The following is a 17,386-nucleotide window of genomic DNA, read 5'->3' as shown; positions in this document are numbered from 1 at the left end:
GTAGGTTTGGTTATACTGCCTAGTGGTGTGGCCCCATTAGACCATGACTGCTCTGATCGTGCCAGACCAGATTTCCACGGCTCCTAAAAATGTGTTTCATCTAATCTAACAATCTCAACTAATCCCAGAAGCTCAATATGACTCAGGCTAACCTGTTCTAGGCCGGACTAGGATAATACCTAGTCCGATCTTTAATACCCCATCCCTAATACCTCATATCCATCTCTAATACCTAATACCTAATTCATGTAGTGCTGGTCCTAATAATACTGGGCTGTGTGGTAGTGTGTGTTAGCAGGGTGTGGCTGCCTGGGAGGTCAGGCTGTCCATACAGAGAGAGAATAAACAGGAAGAGGGCATGCTGGCTGAAAGAACAGGTCAGAGTTAATGAAGCCTCCCAGGCAGGGTGTGGAGCGGAGCGGCTCCCTCTGTTTGTCTTTGTGTGTGTGTGTGTGTGTGTGTGTGTGTGCATGCGAGTGAACCTCTCTCTCTCTTTCTTTTCTCTGGTCTGTGTGTGTCAGTGCCAGCTCAGTGTGACCGCCTGGGAGGCCAGTCCAGTGATGAGCCCCACTGACACCCGGCCCTGCCAGCCCACCCAACACCCAGCTAATTAGAATAAGCAGAGCCAGAGAGCCATGTTAGAGTTCCTATCTGCAGACTGTAAAGGGACAGAGAGAATAACAGGACAAAACACATAGGATGGTTAGCCCTTACTCTTTACTGCAATACCCTGGTATACAGTAATGCTGACTATGCTACTGTATAGTGGGAAGCCGATTCAGGGTAGTGGTGCTGTTAATATATTACTGGGATCAATGATTTGTCCCATAAATACCTGTTAAACCTCTTGTGATTCACCGTACATAGAGAACCCAATTGGGCCAGGAACCGAAAGGTTGCTGGATTGAATCCCCGAGCTGACAAGGTAAAACTCTATTGTTCTGCCCCTGAGCAAGGCAGTTAACCCACTGTTCCCCAGGCGCTGAAGATGTGGATGTCGATTAAGGCAGCCCCCTGCACCTTTCTGATTCAGAGTTCCCCTTTCCTTTCCCAATATGAATACAAGTCAGCATTGTGGATAAAGGCCCTTGACAATGCACTGCACCAGCCATTGGGTTTTTATTAGCCAGGACTCTGTAATCCAAGGCTGGTCTGTACAGTAGTCATGGACTCTTTTCAGATACAGACTCCCACCATACACTTGTTGGTGTTTTGGTTGTAAATGCAGGTCGTCCATTTGTCTGCTTGTCCGTCTGTGTGTCCTGTGTTGTTGTGTGCGTGACTAGAGACGGGACAGTAGCACGGCTGTGTTGGTCTGTCCTTTATCCTACCTTGTCTGCTTGTCCGTCTGTGTGTCCTGTGTTGTTGTGTGCGTGACTAGAGACGGGACAGTAGCACGGCTGTGTTGGTCTGTCCTTTATCCTACCTTGTCTGCTTGTCCGTCTGTGTGTCCTGTGTTGTTGTGTGCGTGACTAGAGACGGGACAGTAGCACGGCTGTGTTGGTCTGTCCTCTACCTTGAGGCAGGAGGATGTTCTGTTTATGGGTCAGCTATACAGCAGCTTGTTCTGTTCTTTATGTCTCTACTCCTCTTTAATTTGATGCTGTTGTTTGTTTGTTTCATCCTCGTCACAGCTTTGTTCGTAGAATTCAGCCATTTATCCCTGAGCTACTTTTCTTGTACATTATATAGGATTGCTGGAAGTGTTATAAAATAGAGATGAAGGAAGAATACCTGACAAAGTCACTGTAAATGAGGACTACATTCAAATTACACATTGACCCTTGAGGGTTCCCCAAAACCAGTGGGCTGTACCAATGTAGATATTTTCAACTCTACGGGGGTGCCACTGCCTACGTTAATAACTCTAATAACTATGGGGCTCCCCAGCATGCTAGAACACCCCTGCTGCTGGAAACCATTCTTAGATCAACCACTGTAGCTCCTCGGCTGCTTGTTTTAACAATGGAGCATGACAGTCCCTTTGTGAAGCCCCTCTATTCAATGTGTGTTTGTTTACGCCCAGGCTTGATTTGAGTCATGTTTTGACGTAAGATATTCATCCCTGCTGAGTCCCCTCAGACACAACAACAGTATCATCACTGAGGCACAGCACACAGCCACACACTTCTGAGAGACTAAAACTTCCCACTGGGCAGAGACGCCAATTCAGCATCTATTCTACGTTGGTTCAATGTAATTGCATTGATATGACCTGGAAACAACGTTGATTCAACCAGTGTGTGCCCCGTGGGGAGAGAGAGAGGTATAATATATTGATACTACTATTGTGACCAGCAAACATTTTCTCAAACCATAAAAAGAGAGGCACGTAAAGGAATAAGATACATTTTCCCTAGACGGTCCTTTCTCAGGAATGCTGCCATCTCCTATGGTATGCAGCATGTCCAAGGATGTAGCATCCTAGGCTTAGTTCCATCCTAGTAAATCTGGCAGCAACGTTTGTGTATGTGCATGTGTGTGTGTGTGTTGACTGTGTCTAAACGCCCCTGTAGGGACCAGTTAGACTACGGCTCCGTTCAGTCATAACGTGACCAGTGTGAGTTCCCTGTCCTCTGTTCTCAACACACTGACTGGCTGGCTGCTGGGGCCAGGACACATACATAACTGAGTATCCAGAGAAGACAGGGAGTCCTCTGTTCTCAACACACTGACTGGCTGGGCTGCTGGGGCCAGGACACATACATAACTGAGTATCCAGAGAAGACAGGGAGTCCTCTGTTCTCAACACACTGACTGGCTGGGCTGCTGGGGCCAGGACACATACATAACTGAGTATCCAGAGAAGACAAGGAGTCCTCTGTTCTCAGCACACTGACTGGCTGGGCTGCTGGGGCCAGGACACATACATAACTGAGTATCCAGAGAAGAGGGGAGTCCTCTGTTCAGCTCTTTCATTTTGTACCTGTACTGTCCCTATACTGTACCTGTAGTGTCCCTGTACTGTCCCTGTAGTATCTCTGTAGTGTCCCTGTAGTATCTCTGTAGTGTCCCTGTAGTATCTCTGTAGTGTCCCTGTAGTATCTCTGTAGTGTCCCTGTAGTATCTCTGTAGTGTCCCTGTAGTATCTCTGTAGTGTCCCTGTAGTATCTCTGTAGTGTCCCTGTAGTATCTCTGTAGTGTCCCTGTAGTATCTCTGTAGTGTCCCTGTAGTATCTCTGTAGTGTCCCTGTAGTATCTATGTAGTGTCCCTGTAGTATCTCTGTAGTGTCCCTGTAGTATCTCTGTAGTGTCCCTGTAGTATCTCTGTAGTGTCCCTGTAGTATCTCTGTAGTGTCCCTGTAGTATCTCTGTAGTGTCCCTGTAGTATCTCTGTAGTGTCCCTGTAGTATCTATGTAGTGTCCCTGTAGTATCTCTGTAGTGTCCCTGTAGTATCTCTGTAGTGTCCCTGTAGTATCTCTGTAGTGTCCCTGTAGTATCTCTGTAGTGTCCCTGTAGTATCTCTGTAGTGTCCCTGTAGTATCTCTGTAGTGTCCCTGTAGTATCTCTGTAGTGTCCCTGTAGTATCTCTGTAGTATCTATGTAGTGTCCCTGTAGTGTCTCTGTAGTGTCCCTGTAGTGTCCCTGTAGTATCTCTGTAGTGTCCCTGTAGTATCTCTGTAGTATCTATGTAGTGTCCCTGTAGTATCTCTGTAGTGTCCCTGTAGTGTCTCCGTTGCTCTCACGTCCTCACAGAGTCTCCTGTGATGTCACTGTGTGACCGTGCTGTTGATGCCAGCAGCTTTTTTCCATAGATACCTCTCCTCCTCCGCCCTCCTCCGCCCGGTTCCCCTCCCGCCCCACCTGACAGTCCTCTGGTCCCAGGTCAGACACTATCTGGCTGAGAGAGAAAGTGCGTCAGCCAGCCAATTTACAGCAGTCCCCAGTGGGTGACCTCCAGGAGAGAGCTATGAGACAGGAAGGAGGGTAGGAGGGTGTGTGTGTGTGTGTGTGTGTGTGTGTGTGTGTGTGTGTGTGTGTGTGTGTGTGTGTGTGTGTGTGTGTGTGTGTGTGTGTGTGTGTGTGTGTGTGTGTGTGTGTGTGTGTGTGTGTGTGTGTGTGTGTGTGTGTGTGTGTGTGTGTGTGTGTGTGTGTGTGTGTGTGTGTGTGTGTGAAGTATGGATTGCAACAACAGAAGAAGGGGACCCTGGCCAGACTCTTATTTTCTACCCCAGACTTCATGGCATTACTCTTGACTGAGATCCAACCACCTGTACTGATACAACACTCTAAAACTCATACCGTTATTTCCTACCACAGAGCAGGAATACTGAGCTTCTTACAATATACATGCACAATAAAACGTTAAGTAGGCCAAGATGAATCAGATGAAATACTATCTGGGCAGCAGCAGCTAGGAATCTACCATTTATCAGAACACTACAGGCAGCTCTTAGGCCTCAATCCTGATATTTAGCAAATTAGCTTTTTGTATTCCTTCATTTTTGATCTGATAATGTATCTCACCTCATTCCCCTCACTCTCACTCTCTCTGTCTCTGTCTCTGTTTCTCTCTCACTCTGTCTCTCACTCTGTCTCTCTCACTCTCTCTCTCTCTCTGTCTCTCTCACTCTCGGTCTGTCTCTCTCTGTCTCTCTATCTTTCTTTCTCTGTCTCTCACTCTCTCTGTCTCACTCTCTCTCTCTCTCTCTCTCTCACTCTCTCTCTCTCTCACTCTCTCTGCCTGTCTCTCTCTCTTTCTCTTTCTCTCTGTCTGTCTGTCCTGTCTGTCTGTCTGTCTGTCTGTCTGTCTGTCTGTCTGTCTGTCTGTCTGTCTGTCTGTCTCTGTCTCTGTCTCTGTCTCTGTCTCTCTCTCTCTCTCTCTGTCCTTCTCTCTCTGTCTTTCTCTCCCCCATTCTTCTTTTGTTTTCTGTCTCCCTCTCCTCAAATCTCAAACGTGTTATCTTGAACATCTCTGCGTCTCTTTCCCCACTATACTCTCATCCCATCTTCTACCCCTTTCTTTGTCCTCTTCCTCATCTCCTCTCTCTTTCCGTTTCCCACTCATCATCTCCTTAATATACTCCTTTATCTTACATTGCTCCTTTTATGTCCCTTCACTCCATCTCTCACACTCTCCATTTCTCTCTCTCTTTCTCCCTCCCTTTCTTGCTCGCACTCTCTCTCTCCCTTTCTCTCTCTATCGCTCTCTCTCTCTCTGTCTTTCTCCCTTTCTCTCTCTCTCGCTCTCTCTCCCTCGCTATCTCTCTCTCTCTCTCGCTCGCTCTCCCTCCCTCACTCCCTCCCGCCCTCCCTCCCTCTCGCTCTCTCACCCTCTCTCTCCCCATCTCTCTCTCTCTTTCTACTCTACTCCAGTCTTTGTGTGTCCGGGCACACTGCTGCGTGTACAGGCGGCCAGCTCGCTGCAGGAGGCAGAGCATCAGTCGGGGGCGTGGTGTAAGGACCCCCTGCAGTCAGGTGACCGGCTCTATGTCATGCCTTGGACTCCCTACCGCACCGACATGCTGTATGAGTACGCTTCCTGGGAGGACTTCAGACAGAACCGCGCCACCACCACCTACAAGTGAGCACCGCCTCTGCCCCCCCCCCCCCGCCAGTTCACATCAAATAATCCCTCTGCCTCTGCATTGATTTATTTGAATACTGCTGTAGATGGATGGTGAATGGCAGTATGGGGTCCTGTGGTGATCTGTAGACCACTGGTGGGGCACCTCAGGGGTCAGTGTGAAGTCCAATTAATTTAGTGAAATACATGTTTTTTCTTGTGCTCCATGGAATGGAGAAGTATGAGAACCACTGTTCTAATGTATGTGATCATACTGTTGGTCTCTTTGGACATGTGCTTATGAGCAGGTCATCGCCCAAAAGCTCATGGGTTATTGATTCTCCTGTCATATTCTGACCACCCACTTCTTCCCCTCCTATAGGTTGCCGAACCGTGTTGATGGCACAGGCTTCGTGGTATACGATGGCGCCGTGTTCTACAATAAGGAGCGCACACGCAACATGGTCAAGTATGACCTGCGCACACGCATCAAGAGCGGCGAGGCCATTATCGCCAACGCCAACTACCACGACACATCGCCCTACCGCTGGGGTGGGAAGAGCGATATCGACCTGGCAGTGGACGAGAACGGGCTGTGGGTCATCTACGCCACAGAGTCCAACAATGGACGACTGGTGGTCAGCCAGGTGGGTGGAGGAGAGGAGGATGGAGGGAATAGAAGAGAGAGGAGTATAACAGGGTGATGGAGAGAATAGAAGAGAGTAAGAGGAGAGTAACCGGGTGATGGAGGGAATAGAAAAGAGAGGAGTATAACAGGGTGATGGAGGGAATAGAGGAGTGTAACAGGGTGATGGAGGGAATAGAAGAGAGAGGAGTATAACAGGGTGATGGAGGGAATAGAAGAGAGAGGAGTATAACAGGGGGATGGAGGGAATAGAAGAGAGAGGAGTATAACAGGGTGATGGAGGGAATAGAAGAGAGAGGAGTATAACAGGGTGATGGAGGGAATAGAAGAGAGAGGAGTATAACAGGGTGATGGAGGGAATAGAAGAGAATAACAGGGGGATGGAGGGAATAGAAGAGAGAGGAGTATAACAGGGGGATGGAGGGAATAGAAGAGAGAGGAGTATAAGAGGGTGATGGAGGGAATAGAAGAGAGGAGTGTAACAGGATGATGGAGGGAATTGAAGAGTGTAAGTGGAGTGTAACAGGGGGATGGTGTTTGACAGGACATTTCTAAGCTCATCTAACGGTTTATTTATTTATTTCATAAATACACTTTCTTGTGTTTATCACCGTAACACCAGGATTGAGCGTTTAAGAATGGGTGATATTCTGTAGTTTCTTCTGTAGTTTGAGATATATTTATGGTTACCATCACCCCCCCCCCTTCCTCCCAGGTGAACCCGTACACCCTGCGCTTCGAGGGCACCTGGGAGACCAGCTTCGACAAGAGGCTGGCGTCCAACGCCTTCATGGCGTGCGGCGTGCTCTACGCCGTGCGCAGTGTCTATCAGGACGACGACAGCGAGGCCGGCGGGGATCTGATCCTTTACGCCTACAACACGAACCGTGCCCGGGAGGAGCCCGTCCACATCCCCTTCCCTAACCCCTACCAGTACGTCTCCTCTGTGGACTATAACCCCAGAGACAACCAGCTCTACATCTGGAACAACTATAATGTTCTGAGATACCCGCTGGAGTTCGGACCACCGGACCCCACCACTGGTGAGTCAACGCAGAGTCCTGAGATGTGTGTGAACAGTGGACCTTTATTTCTGGTATAATTTGTCCATTGATGTCAGTTGTAGTGGGATATTTGCATAAATGCAAATCACCACCTGTTCGCCCTCTTGTACGTACCTTGCTTTTTCAGATTAATTATCCATTGTGTTTTGGGTGAATATTTTAGCGATGCAGGCCTATCTGGAGTTAGTATTTGGCCCTGAGAGGGAGGGAGAGAGAGAGAGACAAAGACAGAGGCAGACAGACAGTCTTGTCCCATTGTTGTTAGAGGAGACTGGGTGTTTGATCAGTTGAGATTTTGTAGTTGGGATGTGTTACTTCTATGGATGCATTACAGTTGGTTGTTAATGTCGGTAGTGACTTCTGTCATATACTTTTGATCAATAATTGACATCCTCCTTTCTTCTTCCTTTCTTGCCGTGCACGCCCCCTCCCCTCTCCAAGGTTAGTGATAGGAACACTGAAAGAGTAATATATAGATATATTAAATTAGTTGTAATTATTGCCGTAATTATTATCCAGAGAACTTTTAAACTCAACTTCTGAGAGATGTAACATTTACATGCCTTTCTCTCTTTTATTCATGCTCTGGTTTTGTCTTGGTCTATTCCCCTCTCACCACTTTCATTCCATCTCTTTTCTTTTATTTCCCTGTTTTGTCTCTCACTTTCGCTTTCCCTATTTATATCTTTGACTTTATTTTGTCATCCTCAGTGATTTTATTTATACATGTGCTTTATTATGTGTTTTAAACTAAACTAAATCCCCCCGTCTCTCTCTCTCTCTTCAGGCCCTCTGACGACCACTCAGGTGACCAGCACCACGCCAGCCCGACCTTTCACCTCCAGTTCTAGCCCTGCTACCACCCGCCCCCTGGCCCCCACCTCTCACCCCATTGGCGCTATCAACAAGGGCCCTGACCTGCGGCCAATCACAGCCACCGTACCAGTCACCAGGCGGCCTCCCCGCCCACCCGTCCAGGGCCCGGAGCCCCAGGTGTGTGAGTCCAGAGTGGCCAGAGGGGTGCAGTGGCCCTCCACCCAGAGAGGAGAGACTGTGGACCGCCCCTGTCCTAAAGGATCACTAGGTGGGGACTGACTATTACCGTGTTTCCTGTATGTATGGGTGTGTTTTTATTTGAGTTGCGGTGTGTGGTTGTGCGTGCATGTGTGTCTGTGGTTTTTGTTAGTTTTTTGTAGGTGCTCAAGTACACGTGTGAATATACATACATGTGCTTGTGTTTTCTTCTTCATTTGTGTGTATGCGTACACGTGTGTGTTTCCCAGTGTGTCTCTGTTTCAGTCTGTGTGTGTGTGTGTTTTCCAGTGTGTCTCTGTTTCAGTGTGTCTCTGTTTCAGTGTGTGTGTGTGTGTGTGTGTGTGTGTGTGTTTTCTTCTTCATTTGTGTGTATTTCTGTGTGTGCGTGCACGTGTGTGTTTCCCAGTGTGTCTCTGTTTCAGTCTGTGTGTGTGTGTTTTCCAGTGTGTCTCTGTTTCAGTCTGTGTGTGTGTGTGTGTGTGTGTGTGTGTGTGTGTGTGTGTGTGTGTGTGTGTGTGTGTTTTCCAGTGTGTTTGTGCTGCAGCTCTTGTTTTTCCCCTGGCTGGGTGTGTTGTCTCCCCCTCTCCTCTCCTGTCCCACTGTTAGTCTCAGCAGCAGGCTGGGTCCCAGAGGATTCCCTCTACATGAAAGCCCGTCCTTCTCTCCTCTCCAAATGAAAGAGTCGTCTCACAGCGAAACAGGGATAGCCAAGTGAAAGTGTGGAATAATGAAATGAAAGACTGAACAAAACAGGATACACCTCCCTTCATGCCAGCTTCTATAACTCCAAACATGCAAGCATCAAATATCCCTCTCGAGTTCCAGAAAAGAATAGAATATCTTCTACCACCACTCCCCCCTCCATCTCTTCTTGCTTTTCTGTGTTCTTTCTCTCTCTCTCTCTCTCTCGCTCTTTCTTTCTACCTCTCTCTCTCTCTCTCTCTCTCTCTCTCTCTCTCTCTCTCTCTCTCTCTCTCTCTCTCTCTCTCTCTCTCTCTCGCATCTCTGACAACAACAGTAACGCTAAATTAGCAGCTGGCTTAATTGCCATGTCTTGGCAGAGATTTCAAACCCAATCTGTGCTAGATGGAGGAGAGCAGGGAGCGGAGGGGGGTAGGAAAAGGAGGGTACTTCTGCTCTGATTCCTCCACTGCTGTGTTGTCTCTGTCTTTTCCCTTCTTCTCTCTCTCTCTTCCCACCTCTCTCTCTCTCTTCTCCCCTCTCTCCCTCTCTCTTCTCCCTTCTTCTGTCTCCCTCTCTCCCTCTCTCCTTCTCTTCTCCCCTCTCTTCTGTTGTTCCCTGTATGGAGCTGTTTGTGTAGCGGCAGTGGAAAGACCCTTCCTTGGTTGATCCCAGTGTGTTGTCCTCTCTCTGAACTCTTCTAACTAAACAGAAAACTTAGCTGAAAACGAGGGGTGGCGGAAGGTCCCTCCCTTGAGGTGTTATTCTTGCAGATGAGAGACGATGCCTGATGGCGCCGTCTTGTGTGTGTGTGTGTGAGTGGAGCGGTATGTGTGTGTGTGTGAGTGTAGCGCACGTTTGTGTGACTTTGTGTTCCTTTAAAGCCATGTTCTTATAGCCAACTCATTTGAAAGCCTACCCCTCCCTTCTCGTTCTTTCTCTTTCTGTCCTACCCTCCATTATTTAACCTTTCCACTTCTGCCCCATTTTCTCTCACACACTTCCTCCTCCCTCCTCCCTCTCTTTTCTCTCCTCCGCCGAACCACTCAAAGTATTGCATATTTAAAGTTCATTTCATTTACTCTTTTTTTATCTGTCGTACTCTTTGCCCTGTTCCTTTTCTCTTTAAAATCCATTTCTCTATAATTGCCCAATACCTAATGCTTATTATCTCTCCATCCCTCTCTTCCTCCCTCCATCCCTTTCTCCCTTCCTCCCTGGCCCTCCCAGGCATCGCCTCGTTCCAGTGCTTGGCGGCTCCGGTCATGTGGAACCCTCGGGGCCCTGACCTCAGTAACTGCACCTCTCCCTGGGTCAACCAGGTAGCCCAGAAGGTAAGACCTCCACCTCTATTAGTCCCTCTGTTGGGGGCCTCTGGCCCTGCCTCTGGCCCTGGGTGTCTGTGTCCATATGCACACTGCCATTAGCATGTCTCCAAGGCTCTCCTGATTAAAACCCATCACCACCATATCACCAAGGTTTTCACTCATTAGAATGACTCATTTCAACTAGACCCATATTCAAATGCATTCACTCTTCATCCTCCACTATCTATAGTTAGTCATTCACCCTATGGAAGGCCATTAATGTCACCATGATGGAAATACTATTTTTATTGAGTTTATTTAAAGTATATTTAAAGATAATTGAATTACAACAATTTTTATTGAGTATATTTAAAGTATATTAAAAGATAATTGAATTACAACAATTTTTATTGAGTATATTTAAAGTATATTAAAAGATAATTGAATTACAACAATTTTTATTGAGTATATTTAAAGTATATTAAAAGATAATTGAGTTACAACTAATTTATTGAGTATATTTAAAGTGTATTTTTATAAAAAAAACGTGAGTCTACTCCGCACCCTCAACTTACCACTCTCAACAATCAGCAACCCCCAACACACACTCCTCTGTGTAGTACCCAGTGGTGGAAATGTGTGTCTCTGTGTAGATAAAGAGTGGTGAGAATGCTGCCAACATAGCTGGGGAGTTGGTGAACCACACACGGGGGCGGATCCACGCTGGTGATGTCAGCTCGTCAGTGCGTCTGATGGAACAGCTGCTGGACATACTGGATGCCCAGCTTCAGGCCCTGCGGCCCGGCAACAAGGAGTCAGCCGCACGCAACTACAACAAGGTAGAAGACACACACGTGCAAACACACACACACACACAGATAGATGTACGCACACACAAAGTTGTACAAACACACACACGCTAACAGACCCATAGTGTGTAATATCCCTCTAGACTTGCAGTTTGCCATTGTTTTGGTGTTACAGTACCCTATAGAAGTTTACTGTAACACTATTGTCCTCCCTCCTCTCAGCTCCAGAAGAGAGAGAGGACCTGTCGGGCTTACATCCAGGTAACCTTCCCCTTTAATCCCCACACTTTAAATGGACAATATCTTCTAGCCTACCAGTGTACTGACTACTGAGAATAATGTGGGAAAGATAACCCCTAGCCTGTAGTAGACGTATGTGTGTACTGTATAGGATTTCATCATTCTAGTTGCAGGTGGAGCGCGGTGCAGCGGTGTGTGTGTGTGTAAGCATGCTGCGTGTGCACGTGTACGTGTGCATCTGTCTGCATGCTGCGAGCGTGTGTGTGTGTAAGCATGCTGTGTGTGTGCGTGTACGTGTGCATGTGTCTGCATGCTGCGAGCATGTGTGTGTGTAAGCATGCTGTGTGTGCACGTGTACATGTGCATCTGTCTGCATGCTGCGAGCGTGTGTGTGTGTAAGCATGCTGTGTGTGTGCGTGTACGTGTGCATGTGTCTGCATGCTGCGAGCATGTGTGTGTGTAAGCATGCTGTGTGTGTGTGTACGTGTGCATGTGTCTGCATGCTGCGAGCGTGTGTGTGTGTGTAAGCATGCTGTGTGTGTACGTGTGCATGTGTCTGCATGCTGCGAGCATGAGTGTGTGTGCTGTATGGCTGATGTGTGTGTCTGTGTGTGTGTGTCTGTGTGTGTGTGTGTGTGTGTGTGTGTGTGTGTGTGTGTGTGTGTGTGTGTGTGTGTGTGTGTGTGTGTGTGTGTGTGTGTGTGTGTGTGTGTGTGTGTGTGTGTGTGTGTGTGTGTGTGTGTGTGTGTGTGTGTGTGTGTGTGTGTGTGTGTGTGTGTGTGTGCTGTATGGCTGATATCTCTCTGGATGCCTGAAATGTGTCTGTAATATTTCCTCAGGCTGCTGGTTTCTTTGTAGGTTTTCCTCATGTTCATAGTATCTCTCTGAAATGTGGGCGGAGTAATAGAAGCAGTAATAATGTTTCAGTGACATAACTCAGCTAGGTTTCACTGTAATGTTACTATAGTGATATACGTTGCTATATGAGCCTTGGCTGTGTACTGTTCAGTACAGTATGATATCTCTGGCTATGTGTAAGGGGTCATTTGATAGTATGAAATGATCCTGTGTGTGATATCATAGCATGTAGGATGTATCTCTACATATGAATGATTTCTGTCATCCAGCAGCATATGTGTTCCTTAACCTGTCTGTTAGAAATCTGCAGGGGTGTACGATCTATTCAAAGTCTGCTGTGTTGTAGTGTGTCACTAGAGAACCCTTGTTTAGCATTGGTTGTACTGTAACTTATGAAGCAACACACATGTAATACAGTATATGGTAAATATACATAATTAGAACGGTTTTAATAGGTTTAGTGTAAGGGGAAATGTATGGTGATGTATGGTACGAGGAAGGGGAAATGTATGGTGATGTATGGTACGGGGAAGGGGAAATGTATGGTGATGTATGGTAAGGGGAAGGGGAAATGTATGGTGATTAATGGTAAGGGGAAATGTATGGTGATGTATGGTAAGGGGAAGGGGAAATGTATGGTGATGTATGGTAAGGGGAAATGTATGGTGATGTATGGTAAGGGGAAGGGGAAATGTATGGTGATTTATGGTAAGGGGAAATGTATGGTGATGTATGGTAAGGGGAAGGGGAAATGTATGGTGATGTATGGAAAGGGGAAATGTATGGTGATGTATGGTATGGGGAAGGGGAAATGTATGGTGATGTATGGAAAGGGGAAATGTATGGTGATGTATGGTATGGGGAAGGGGAAATGTATGGTAAGGGGAAGGGGAAATGTATGGTGATGTATGGTATGGGGAAGGGGAAATGTATGGTGATGTATGGTAAGGGGAAGGGGAAATGTATGGTAAGGGGAAGGGGAAATGTATGGTGATGTATGGTATGGGGAAGGGGAAATGTATGGTAAGGGGAAGGGGAAATGTATGGTGATGTATGGTAAGGGGAAGGGGAAATGTATGGTAAGGGGAAGGGGAAATGTGTGGTGATGTATGGGGAAAGGGAAATGTATGGTGATGTATGGTACGAGGAAGGGGAAATGTATGGTGATGTATGATATGGGGAAGGGGAAATGTATGGTGATGTATGATATGGGGAAGGGGAAATGTATGGTGATGTATGATATGGGGAAGGGGAAATGTATGGTAAGGGGAAATGTATGGTAAGGGGAAATGTATGGTAAGGGGAAATGTATGGTAAGGGGAAGGGGAAATGTATGGTAAGGGGAAGGGTAAGGGGAAATGTATGGTATGGGGAAGGGGACATGTATGGTAAGGGGAAGGGGAAATGTATGGTATGGGGAAGGGGACATGTATGGTAAGGGGAAGGGGAAATGTATGGTAAGGGGAAGGCGAAATGTATGGTGATGTATGGTACGGGGAAGGGGAAATGTATGGTGATGTATTGTACGGGGAAGGGGAAATGTATGGTGATGTATGGTACGGGGAAGGGGAAATGTATGGTGATGTATGGTACGGGGAAGGGGAAATGTATGGTGATGTATGGTAAGGGGAATCAATGAATCAAACATACAGGCCTGTATAGTACAAGAGAATCACACAATGAATTAAACATACAGGTCTATATAGTCCAAGAGAATCAAACATACAGGGCTGTATAGTCCAAGAGAATCACAAGATGAATCAAACATATAGGCCTGTATAGTATAAGAGAATCACATGGTGAATCGAACATACAGGCCTGTATAGTATAAGAGAATCACATGGTGAATCAAACAGACAGGCCTGTATAGTATAAGAGAATCACATGGTGAATCAAACATACAGGCCTGTATAGTATAAGAGAATCACATGGTGAATCAAACATACAGGCCTGTATAGTATAAGAAAATCACATGGTGAATCAAACATACAGGCAGGCCTGTATAGTATAAGAGAATCACATGGTGAATCAAACATACAGGCCTGTATAGTATAAGAGAATCACAAGATGAATCAAACATACAGGCCTCTGTTATAAATTGGATAACAGGTCAAACGTCTACTATAAGAGTAGAGCAGGAGAAAAGGTCATGTACATCAGTAGCATGTGTAATGTAATGCAGTGTAATACAGCAGTGTGAACCTTAGCGCCCCCTCTCGGTTGCCAGGCGGTAGTGCAGACAGTGGACAACCTGCTGCGTACAGAGGCTCTGGAGTCGTGGCAGGACATGAACACTACGGAGCAGGCCCACACCGCCACCATGCTATTGGACGTCCTGGAGAAAGGAGCCTTCCTATTGGCCAACAACATGTACGGCAACCGCTTCACCGACCGGGCCCCCAATATTGGTAAGAAATAGGGGGAAATGGAAGCAGTGGGGTGCATGCATGTGTGTGATTAGTAATTGTAATTAGTAGCAATAGTAATTCCAGTAGGAGGATAGGTGTAGAGCAGGGCATGCTCAATATCCTGGAAAAGCAGAACAACTCTAACCTTTTGTTCCCACACGCCTGTGTGTGTATCTTAGATCTGGAGGTGCACGTGTTGAACACAGAAATGGACCTTCAGGACCTGTCCTTTCCTCAGAACTACGTGAGCGACAGCACCATCCAGCTCTCCGCCTCCACCATCAAACAGTACAGCCGCAATGGTCAGTAACCTTATCACGGTCATCACATCACAGTCAAACCCTACAGTGCTCCCGTTCACTTCATGACCTGAGATATGGGCTCGGCGATCTCCCGTTCACTTCATGACCTGAGATATGGGCTCTGGATCTCCCGTTCACTTCATGACCTGAGATATGGGCTCTGGATCTCCCGTTCACTTCATGACCTGAGATATGGGCTCTGGATCTCCCGTTCACTTCATGACCTGAGATATGGGCTCTGGATCTCCCGTTCACTTCATGACCTGAGATATGGGCTCTGCATCTCCTGTTCACTTCATGACCTGAGATATGGGCTCTGGATCTCCCGTTCACTTCATGACCTGAGATATGGGCTCTGGTTCTCCTGTTCACTTCATGACCTGAGATATGGGCTCTGGATCTCCCGTTCACTTCATGACCTGAGATATGGGCTCTGCATCTCCCGTTCACTTCATGACCTGAGAAATGGGCTCTGGATCTCCCGTTCACTTCATGACCTGAGTTATGGGCTCAGGGATCTCCCGTTCACTTCATGACCTGAGTTATGGGCTCAGGGATCTCCCGTTCACTTCATGACCTGAGATATAGGCTCTGGATCTCCCGTTCACTTCATGACCTGAGATATGGGCTCTGGATCTCCCGTTCACTTCATGACCTGAGTTATGGGCTCAGGGATCTCTCAGTCAATGTTTACATTTGCATTTTCATGCGAGTCTAAAGTAATCTGCATGCAGTTGACCAAGTTATTGTTTCATAATAACAGGCCAATCAGATTAATAAAAGCGCTGAGACCATTTCTTCCTTGATGGTTTCCTAGCAGCACTCCTAATAGAATAGCTGGAGAGGCGTGTAGATTACTATCACCCATAGCCTGACAGAGCAATCTCCGCTCTCGCTCTCTCTCTCTTTCTCCCTTGCTCCGTCTCTCCACCATCTTATACCCCTCTCTCAATCTCTTCTCCCGTTTCAAGCCCCTCTCCTCCTCCCCCTCTCCCCTCCTCTTCCCCCTCTCCCTCCCTCCAGTCCTTCACCCATCCATCCCTCTCCCCCTTCTCTGTTTTCTGTCAGCGCTCTGGGCTCTGCAGTGGGATCCAGATTAGAATGATTGAAACAAACGCACATGAAAAATTCATATGGAATAATAGGAGATCTGTGAATGCTTGAGGGATGAATGTTCCATTGCCCTCCACATTAAATCTCCCCTCTTTCCCACCAGTCAAAATGAAACGGTTCTTACCATCATTCTAACCTTCACTAACTCTCTCTCTCTCTCCCTCTGTCACTCTGCCTCTCTCCCCTTCCTCCTTTCCCCCTTATCATTCCCCCTGTCCTCTCTCGCTATTTGTCTTCTCTTTTTACTATTCCTCCTTTTCCTCATTCTCTTGTCTCTCTCTCTCTCCTTGCCCCCTTCCCTCTCCTTCCCCTCTTTATGTTCTATCTCTCTCTCTTACTCTCTCTCCTTCCCCCCTTCCCCTCTTTATGTTCTATCTCTCTCTCTTACTCTCTCTCCTTCCCCCCTTCCCCTCTTTATGTTCTATCTCTCTGTCTGACTCTCTCTCCTTCCCCCCTTCCCCTCTTTATGTTCTATCTCTCTGTCTGACTCTCTCTCCTTCCCCCTTCCCCTCTTTATGTTCTATCTCTCTCTCTGACTCTCTCTCCTTCCCCTCTTTATGTTCTATCTCTCTCTCTTACTCTCTCTCCTTCCCCCCTTCCCCTCTTTATGTTCTATCTCTCTCTCTCTTACTCTCTTTCCTTCCCCCCTTCCCCTCTTTATGTTCTATCTCTCTCTCTGACTCTCTCTCCTTCCCCTCTTTATGTTCTATCTCTCTCTCTGACTCTCTCTCCTTCCCCTCTTTATGTTCTATCTCTCTCTCTTACGCTCTCTCCTTCCCCCTTCCCCTCTTTATGTTCTATCTCTCTCTCTTACTCTCTCTCCTTCCCCCCTTCCCCTCTTTATGTTCTATCTCTCTCTGACGCTCTCCTTCCCCTCTTTATGTTCTATCTCTCTCTCTGACTCCCTCTCCTTCCCCCTTCCCCTCTTTATGTTCTATCTCTCTCTCTGACTCTCTCTCCTTCCCCTCTTTATGTTCTATCTCTCTCTCTGACTCCCTCTCCTTCCCCCCTTCCCCTCTTTATGTTCTATCTCTCTCTCTCTGACTCCCTCTCCTTCCCCCCTTCCCTCTCCTTTACCTCTTTCTTTTGTCTCTCTCTGTCTGACTCTCTCTCCTTATTATGCTCCCTTCACACACTATTTCGGGTTTCTTTTTCCTTTCCCTCTCTCATTTCCCCTCTCTATCTCTCTCTCTTCTTCTATCTCCCGCTCCCCGTCTCTCTCTCTGACCCTTTTGCTCTCTACCCGTCTCTACCCGTCTCTCCCCGTCTCTCCCTGTCTCTCATCTCTCTCTCCCTGTCTCTCATCTCTCTCTCTCCCTGTCTCTCATCTCTCTCTCTCCCTGTCTCTCATCTCTCTCTCTCCCTGTCTCTCATCTCTCTCTCTCCCTGTCTCTCATCTCTCTCTCTCCCTGTCTC

General features: G+C 47.3%; 1 protein-coding gene across 3 annotated transcripts in view; it reads left to right on the top strand.

Moving 5' to 3' along the window:
* LOC110485210 (adhesion G protein-coupled receptor L1) overlaps positions 1-17,386 on the top strand; it is a 219,579-nt gene that overhangs the window by 176,963 nt on the left and 25,230 nt on the right. For all 3 annotated transcript variants that reach the window (XM_036941434.1, XM_036941435.1, XM_036941436.1), the window contains 9 exons: positions 5,318-5,525; positions 5,890-6,154; positions 6,869-7,196; positions 8,005-8,301; positions 10,164-10,267; positions 10,894-11,079; positions 11,272-11,310; positions 14,375-14,555; positions 14,735-14,857. In XM_036941434.1, coding sequence (XP_036797329.1) covers positions 5,318-5,525; positions 5,890-6,154; positions 6,869-7,196; positions 8,005-8,301; positions 10,164-10,267; positions 10,894-11,079; positions 11,272-11,310; positions 14,375-14,555; positions 14,735-14,857 — 1,731 coding nt within the window. The remainder of the gene's footprint in view (positions 1-5,317; positions 5,526-5,889; positions 6,155-6,868; positions 7,197-8,004; positions 8,302-10,163; positions 10,268-10,893; positions 11,080-11,271; positions 11,311-14,374; positions 14,556-14,734; positions 14,858-17,386) is intronic.

This window comes from Oncorhynchus mykiss, chromosome 13 (genome assembly GCF_013265735.2).
Source record: "Oncorhynchus mykiss isolate Arlee chromosome 13, USDA_OmykA_1.1, whole genome shotgun sequence".
NCBI classification, from domain to species: domain Eukaryota; kingdom Metazoa; phylum Chordata; class Actinopteri; order Salmoniformes; family Salmonidae; genus Oncorhynchus; species Oncorhynchus mykiss.
Note: the sequence above shows the minus strand (reverse complement) of the source record. Positions and strands in the feature narration are given on the sequence as shown.